This window comes from Cebus imitator, unplaced genomic scaffold (genome assembly GCF_001604975.1).
Source record: "Cebus imitator isolate Cc_AM_T3 unplaced genomic scaffold, Cebus_imitator-1.0 Scaffold121, whole genome shotgun sequence".
Classification (NCBI taxonomy): domain Eukaryota; kingdom Metazoa; phylum Chordata; class Mammalia; order Primates; family Cebidae; genus Cebus; species Cebus imitator.
The window spans coordinates 1,875,684-1,884,648 of record NW_016107436.1 but is presented as its reverse complement, the minus strand read 5'-3'; the positions used below and the strand labels follow the sequence as shown (position 1 = coordinate 1,884,648).

The window sequence follows — 8,965 nt, the reverse complement described above, 5'->3', positions numbered from 1 at the left end:
AGAGACGGGGTTTCACCATGTTGACCAGGATGGTCTCGATCTCTTGACCTCGTGATCCACCCGCCTCGGCCTCCCAAAGTGCTGGGATTACAGGCTTGAGCCACCGCGCCCGGCCCAAAGAAAATATAGTTTACTAATTACTACTGAATACTGTTTAAAGGCCTATAATCCCAGCACTTTGGGAGGCCAAGGGAGGTGGATCACCTGAAGTCAGGAGTTCCAGACCAGCCTGACCAACACAGTGAAACCCGTCTCCACTAAAAATGCAAAAATTATCCGGGCGTGGTTATGGGCTCCTGTTATCCCAGCTACTCAGGAAGCTGAGGCAGGAGAATCACGTGAACCTGGGAGGCAGAGGTTGCAGTGAGCTGAGATCGTGCCACTGCACTCCAGCCTGGGCAACAGAGCAAGACTTCATCTCAAAAAAAAAAAAAAAAAAAAATTTTTTTTTAAATAGAAAGTTTTTAAACAGATATGTACTTCACCTTCAAAAATTACAGATTTTTTTATGTTCAGTATTTATAAATGGTTCTTTATTCAAAATATACATTAAATTCTATCTAGTTAAATCCTAGTCATTGAATCTTGCAGTGTGAGTGACCATTTAAGAACCTTACCTTTTTAAGCAAATCTCTGGCTTCTTGTGTGAGGTAGGGAGGCAAATTGAGTTTACATTTGAGGATTTTGTCAATTGTTTTCTTTCTATTCTCCCCAGTGAATGGGGGCTAAGAGTAGAAGACAGTGAAAAATATTAGCATATAAGAAACAAATTTTAAATAACAATATTGTCCATTTCCTAAATTAATTATGCATGACGATCAGAAATGTATGCTGTAAAATGGGCTAACTGCTAAAGAGCTTTATTTTGTTTTAGAGACAGGGTCTCATTATATTGCCAAGGCTAGATTCTATTAATAATCTTTAGCTCAAGTGATCCTCCCACCTCAGCTACTCCCACCTCCTGAGTAGCCCGGGCTACAGGCATGCACCACTGTGCCTGGCAGACATGCAGTTTTTAAGCCATAGGACAGAGGAAATAGCAGTGTCCTGAAAGAAAGCCTGTGTTTCCACCATTAACTTGCTGTGTGATAATAAGTGAGCTATGTGATTTTATGTTTCAATTTCTCCATTTAAAAAATAAGGGCATTATCTCTTCAACATCTATTCCACGGATTCTATCTGCCATGACATGGATCATTTAAATGAAAATGTTTTTGAAAGTATGGGATCCCATATAATCATAAAACATTATTAGTGTTAAACTGCTGAATAAATCTTTGGGCTTTAAAAATAACTCCATTGGTAACATTTTCATAAAGCACAGGAAAGGTCTCTTGCTACAGTGACTTCGTAACTACTCAGCACAGACTATAATACATGCAGCTTTTAATTGTGCACCTACTGCTCCAGTCAGCATGTCATACATTAATGCTCCCAAACTCCACCAATCTACAGCACGATTGTGACCACTTCTCATCAAGATTTCAGGGGCCCTACAATAAGAAAAATAATATGATTAAAAATTCACCTATTTGCGTATCATCTGCATTAGAGTTTTAAAAACAATATTCAGAGTCAATGAAGGTACAGAAAATAGACACTATTCCTTAAAACAGGTAACATTAGCTATTACCCCCAAACCAATTATATTTAACATGCAGCTCACATGTATTCTATTGTTCCACAAAATGTGTGTGTGACTGTTCCATCATGAATAGATTCTTTGCATAGTCCAAAGTCTGTTAGTTTCACATGACCTACAAAGAAATATTACAGCATGATTATTCTCAAAATTCAAAGTATGTACAGTGTTTAAACATGTCATGTAACACCTTAATCTATCCTTCCATTTAACTTTTCTTGCCTCAAACTTTTCTTGCAGATGTCAAGAACAGCGTACCTCCATAAAATGAAATGCTAACTGTTTAAGGTTAGGGGAAAGTCACCTTTTGCCAATAATATAATCTATCTAGTAAAGAGAAAATAAAGATCAAGAAAAAAGTGAAATAACCTGTTGAAGGCTCTACCTTTAAATACATACAGAATACTCTACCATCTTGAAAAAGAAAAATCCTGGGAAACTCCTTTATGCAGTCTAGTTTAAGTACACAAACCTAATAAACCATATTCTCTACCTTTTAAACAAAGGTATAAGACAGTCCTTCAAATATATAGCTTTTATCACAGTGAACTGTGAAGAATTTTTTTTTTTTTTGGTCTTTTTGTTTTTTTTCCTTTTCGTGGAGAACAGGGTCTTGCTATATTGCCCAGGCAGGTCACAAACTCCTGGGCTCAAGCTATCCTCCCGCCTCTGCCTCCCTAAGAGCTGGGATTACAGGCGTGAGCCGCAGCACCCAGCGAAGAATTCTAAAAATGGTCTCAGAAAGTCTTTATAACAAGGTAGCTCATTCTGCCCAATGCTACCCATGAGTGGAAAGAAAGAAAATTGCTGGATAGTATGAATCAATCATCAATGATCCAGAAAGTAAAAAAACTTACCACCTTATACAAAGACCATTTCAGTTCAAGTTTTGGCATTCTTTACTAAACTGTCATTAGATAACAACTGGTTCAACAACCCCAGGGACTCTAGTATTTGAGATTTATTTCACAGAAAAGACACAAACACCTATTGATTCAAATGTAAGTATACACTACACTCTGATACAGAAGGAGTGCGGCCTTTATTTTCATAGAACCATCTGATACATTCAACTTTACGGATCAAAGAAGTAGTTAATTATTCTATTGCTTCCCTGTTCTATCCTGTGACTTAGAATTCAGATCAGAATCCACGTTTTGGGGAGTGAGAAGGTGTTGATGGCAGGAAAGAAGAGACACTTATTCTCATGATATATTCAGTTAAGTATATCATTTCTCCTTAAAAAAAGTGGGTGGAGGAGTATAATCTGGAATGTTTATATGAGCCTCAGTTGTTCATACATCATTTTCTAACACTTTGAAACAATTAACTACCTCATGGATCATTCTGTAGACATGTAAGGATTAGCAGCTGCTACCACCTTCTAGATACCCTGGGTCAACTGGCTGCTTCTTTGGGGTATGAGTGAATTGCCAAGTCTGCCCACAGCCCAGATTAGCATACGTTGAGCTGCCTGTAGCAGCATGCGGTTGTAGTCAAGGCTCACTGTGCTATTTCTATAGTTGTACAGACTATCGGTCTCTCTGATGTTTATGTTTGTTGTTGCAAACAAACAGCAAGAATAAACTGATTCTGGCTGGAGGGCAGGTGTGTCTTACGCCTGTAATCCCAGCAATTTGCGGGCAGATCAATTAAGCTCAGGAGTTTGGGACCACCCTGGGCAACATGGCAAACCCCGTTTCTACAAAAAATCACCCAGGCGTGGTGGTGTGCCACAATAGCCCCAACTACTTGAGGGGCCTGGGAGGATCACTTGAGCCTGGGAGGCAGAGGTTGCAGTGAGCTGTGATCACGCCACTGCACTCCAGCCTGGGTGACAGAGACCCCCATCTCAAAAAAAGGGGGTAACCTGATGCCTACTAAACATCATTATTTCCAAAGTTGTATCAAATACTTTGGTTCAATTTCAATCCTTTTTTCAGCATTAGTAAAACTTAATGTAAGAAGCATAGCTAATATTTACATATTTTCTTTCTTCTTCTTCTTTTTTTTTTTTGAGACAGAGTCTCACTCTGTCGCCCAGGCTGGAGTGATTTGTTACAATCTTGGCTCACTGCAACTTCCGCCTCCCAGGTTCAAGCGATTCTCCCACCTCAGCCTCCCAAGTAGCTGAGATTACAGGTAACTGCCATCATGCCCAGCTAACTTTTTTGTGTATTTTTGTAGAGACAGGGTTTCACCATGTTGGCCAGACTGGTCTTGAACTCCTGACCTCAGGTGATCCACCTGCTTCGGCCTCCCAAAGTGCTGGGATTACAGGTGTAAGCCACCAGGCCTGACCAATATTTACATATTTTCATCATTAAAACTCAACTTGTATAATTAAGATTCACTTTTCAATTTAAGTAACAAGCCAAAATTAATGTTTAGACTGGCTTTTGGCTCATATTTTATGTAAGAATTCCAAAAACATGAAAAACTATAAAGAGTAAGGATTAAACCAAAAAAGGCAGTTGAGCGACTATTATCCTCAACTTCTTTTACTTTCACCAAGCATAAGTACCTAAAGACTTAAACGTCAGCAAGTACTACGATGCCATAAATTCTGAGGAAAGAAATATACAAAATAGACAGATGAATATAGGGCTTTGAAAATGGCCATGACCTGTGTGGAAGGATTTTAAGATGATTATTTACTATAGAATTGTTTACGGTATGTCTCCACCTTGGTGATTAAGCATGATATTCTCCGGCTTCAGATCTCTGTAGATGATCCCCTTTTGATGTAAGTGCCCCAAAGCCATGGAGATTTCTGCCAAGTAAAAGCTGGAAATAAAAGTGATTTAATAAAATTAAAAAGAGTGTAATCTACTCGAAGCAGTTTATGCATGGAGCAAAATTCCTTGAAAGAAACAGACATGCACCAAAGACCAAATTAGTGGGGTAGAGGATGTATGGGAAAAAGAGATGACATAGGATGCTGCCAAAAGGCATGGGGACGTTTATGTTTCACTCATTTCAGTGAAACTATAAAGTGCTTTATTTTGCCATTAGAATATACTGCTAAAATTGCAAAGATGTCCAGAATATGCTAAACTGCCACTGGTCACGTTTTGTTCTGTCTGTGTAGGAATTAAGCTAATAGTCATTCATTTCAAAGCAGATTTCTCCCATCTACACCCAACTTTAAAATCCCATAGGAAACAGGAACTTTGTTATTCTCAGAGATCAAGTTTTGATTTCAAAAATACCTTATAACCTGACCCTTAGAAGCCCATCATCCCTTACTTAATACAGCTACATATTTATAGACAGCTTAGGCCCACAGTATCTGCCCTCCCTCCTGCCAGCCAGCCCACAACTATAAACTGTGTGACACTCAAATTTATCTACCTCAAAAGAATAAAGGGCTGAATCAACCCTGTCTGGATTCGAAAAGCACAAGGCACTGCAATACTGGCTGCATAACAATGTTGCAATCCTGCAGATTACTCCAGGATGGAGAGGGTGTGTCCTAGAGGACTGAGGCAGTTTCACAGCCAGCACGACCACAAACACAGCCTCCAACATGGCTCAGTGAGCCTCCTCCAAAAAAGGGCACTTCATCCCTAAGGCTCTTAAATGCAGCTTCTGTGTTAGAAAAGGCCTGAAATTAAACAATGGAATGCAGTTTTGGTAATTAAGGTAGAATAAAACATTTAAGTGTTGTTTTCTATTAAATTAAGGTATATGATAAACTGATTTATTATGACCCAATACTGTTGCTTCATAAAAGGACGTGCATATTTTTAATTTGAAGCAGATGACATGTTCAGAAATAGGAGGGTAAATCCCATCCTGAATAGATAATCAATCCACAGATGATATGCCCAGGCTTATCACCTCCCTAAGACTGCACCTTGAGAAAGTCTTTAAAAAAAGGAGATGATTTCTGTTACTTTCCATTGTTCCACACATAAAGTTTCACTGGAAAACCACACTCACCCACAGCCAAGGCAGGCAGCTTACCAATTCAAGGAAAGAAAGCCGCAATGAGAATGGTTCTGTTAGGAACAACTGGTGTGAAGAGCGTTCCACTCAAGCCTACGGGCAAAGGAATGATGTGACCTCCTTAGCTGCCCAGTCCCAAAGCTGCTTCTCCCCCTTGAGGTCCTGAGTGACTGACTGGCTCCAGATCAATTTACTCAATCATGTGGCCGCCCATAGTGGGAATGAGGCTTTGCTTGTAATTTCCTGAATCTATGCAACCACAAAAAGTTCACTTACCAGGCTGTGTCTTCCATAAATATTCCCTCTCTTTCTAACTGCATAAATAGTTCTCCTCCTGTAAAGAAAAAGAAAAAACATTAGAAATAAAACAATATTTATTTCCAACCCACATCTAATGAGAGAGTTTGTGCTTTCCTTCTAACCATAATTAAAAGACATCAGCCCCTTAAAAATGAAAAACAGATTCTAAAAATTACAGGTTTTAAAACTAAGTCCTCAGGATTCTATTTTTAGTAGCATTCTTATTCTTCTGTGGCACACATACGTTTAAAAACTAGAACTGGCTTGGAATTCCAGGTTTTATATCTACAAATTTTAAAATATTTGTAGATTCAAGACCTGAGGTTAAAGAAAAAATCTTGATTAAAGACTCTAACATTTTACCCATAAGTAGAAAAATGATCTGCAATTAAATAACCCTCACTAATTCTAGTGAATGCTCATATTTTGTATTTTCAGAACCCTTAAATAAACAGAATGAACCTGGCAATGGCCTAGTAGAAAACATGGCACAATTTGAGTATCAAAGTAAATAATGATAATAGAGGGTTACATCACATCAAATAATATTAGAATCCCTAAGTCCACAATGACGTAAATAAATGAATACATAAATTTTTTTAATGGGGAAGGGAAAGCTCTTTATTACAGTAGAATGCCAAGTAACAAATGAGGGAGCCATGATGGAATAAGAAAAAATCACTTGACAAACATAATTAATTGTTACAGGCAAGAATCAGTGTATGTCAAAACTGAATGTGGGCTGGGCGCAGTGGCTCACGCCTGTAATCCCAGCACTTTGGGAGGTCGAGGCAGGTGGATCACCTGAGATCTGGACACGGCAAAACCCCGTCCCTACTAAAATTTACAAAAATTAGCTGGGTGGGTACCTATAATCCCAGTTACTTGGGAGGTTTAGGCAGGAGAATTGCTTGAACACGGGAGGTAGGGGTTGTAAGTGAGCCTAAGACTGCAACACTGAGCTCCAGCCTGGGCGACGGAGTGAGACTCCACATGGTGGGGAGGGAGGAGAAAGAAAAGAAAATGCCTGTAATTCCAGCTACCCAGGAGGCTGAGGCAGGAGAATCGCTTGAACCTGCAAGGCGGAGGTTGCAGTGACCCAAGATTGAGCCACAGCACTCCAGCCCAGGTGACAGAGTGAGACTCTGTCTCAAAACAACAACACTAAACATGAAAGCTTGATGAGAGATATTTAAAGAATCTCAAAGTATCTCTTCAAAAGATACTTATTAATTACAAAGGGGAAAATGTCACCAGGGAAAAACTAGACAGACACCAGCTTATACATGTGACCAAAGTTAATGTCACAAGTAATAGGACAAAGATATAAATATCATGTACCTCTTGATCTGATGCACTGAGGAGGCCACAATGTCACTTCAATGGTCCTGCCAAAATTGCATAACCTGAATCTAATCCTAAGGAAACATCAGCTAAACCCAAAGTGATGCATGCTACACACTAGTTGGCCTGTACTAACCAAAAAGGTCAACATCATGAAAGCCAAAGAAAGACAGAAAATGTTCCAGATTAAAGGAAACTAATGAGAGCTATCATTGCATCAATGTTATTTTCCTATTTTTGATAATTTTAGTGTAGTTATGTAAGATACTTTCCTTGATTTTAGAAAATATACACTGAATACGCCGGGCACAGTGGCTCACGCCCGTAATCCCAGCACTCTGGGAGGCTGAGGTGGGTGGATCACCTGAGGTGAGGGGTTTGAGACCAGCCTGCTCAACATGGTGAAACCCCATCTCTATTAAAAATACAATTAGCCAGGCAATCCCAGCTACTCAGGAGGCTGAGCCAGGAGAATTGCTTGAGCCTGGGAGGTAGAGGTTGTAGTGAGTCGAGATCACACCACTGCACTCCAGCGTGGGTGACAGAGTGAGATTCCATCTCAAAAAAAGATCAAGAAAAAGAAAAAGAAATAGATACCTGTGATCTAGAAATGATATGGAAGCAACAAGCTCCTAGGAGGTGATAGGCCCTGGGAAATGTGGATGATTTCCATTATAAGCTGCATACCTTATCACTAAGGCTACATTAAAAATTCTAAACCCCCAATTCCACAAATACTCAGTATGTTCAACAATCCTCTCAATTATTTGAATTACACTATCTTACCCCAGTACAATTCAAGGCTCTGCATCACTTAGGTATTTGTTATTCTGTTAAGTGACTGATTACAAAGGAATTAAATTAAAATTTTACAGATGAGGGGGAAAAAACCTTTAAAGTTTCCTTCATATTTGTCTGCAAATAGAAACATTTTGGTCATATCTGAATTTTGTACTTCAGTGTACTCATCAAAATTTAAGCACTATTTGATCATAAAGGGAAAAAGTATTTTCCGTTGAAAAATAACATTTTGACCCAGTTTCTGGAGCAAATGCAAATAATTACACCAAACTGTATGTACTGACCACTGAGATACTCAAGGATGAGGTAGAGTTTTCCACCGGTCTGAAAGGCATAAATTAAATCCACGATGAAGGGATGCTTTACTTCCTCCAGAATATTCCGTTCTGCTTTTGTATGAGCTGTATCTTTAGCATTTCTAACTATCATTGCCTAAAGGAAAAGAGATGATCTATAAGAACAAAATAGTGAACATTTTTATTCTATAGTAACTGGAAAGTCTATTTTGTGTTTTTCTTGCCAATATTGACCTATTAACCATAGTTCTCACTAGAAACTGAGACAGTGTAACGGAAAACATTCACTTTATACATGGCTCTGCCCAGTTTGGATTTTTTGCAGCAAAAGTAAATGAAAACCTAAAGAGACTTTAAAAAAAAAATAAATCTGTAGTCCACCGGGCACGGTGGCTCACACCTGTAATCCCAGCACTTTGAGAGATCAAGGCAGGCAGATCATGAGGTCAGTAGAGACAGTAAAACCCCATCTCTACTAAAAATACAAAAAATTAGCCGAGCGTGGTGGCATGCCTGTAGTCCCAGCTACTCAGGAGGCTGAGGTGGGAGAATTGCTTGAACCTGAGAGGCAGAGGTTACAGTGAGCCAAAATCATGCTACTGCACTCCAGCCTGGGTAATAAGAGTAAGAC

General features: G+C 39.2%; 1 protein-coding gene across 8 annotated transcripts in view; it reads right to left on the bottom strand.

The window, feature by feature from the left end:
- The window catches only part of RPS6KB1 (ribosomal protein S6 kinase B1), a 63,856-nt gene that overhangs the window by 14,457 nt on the left and 40,434 nt on the right, over positions 1–8,965 (bottom strand). For 5 of the 8 annotated variants that reach the window (XM_017539821.2, XM_017539825.2, XM_037742477.1 and 2 more), the window contains 6 exons: positions 8,323–8,470; positions 5,870–5,927; positions 4,329–4,429; positions 1,667–1,757; positions 1,403–1,493; positions 618–725 (listed from right to left, as the gene is read on the bottom strand). In XM_017539821.2, coding sequence (XP_017395310.1) covers positions 618–725; positions 1,403–1,493; positions 1,667–1,757; positions 4,329–4,429; positions 5,870–5,927; positions 8,323–8,470 — 597 coding nt within the window. Of the gene's footprint in view, positions 1–617; positions 726–1,402; positions 1,494–1,666; positions 1,758–4,328; positions 4,430–5,000; positions 5,250–5,611; positions 5,687–5,869; positions 5,928–8,322; positions 8,471–8,965 lie in introns of those variants that run through there. The other 3 variants (XR_005202034.1, XR_005202035.1, XM_037742479.1) reach the window with 2 other exon arrangements.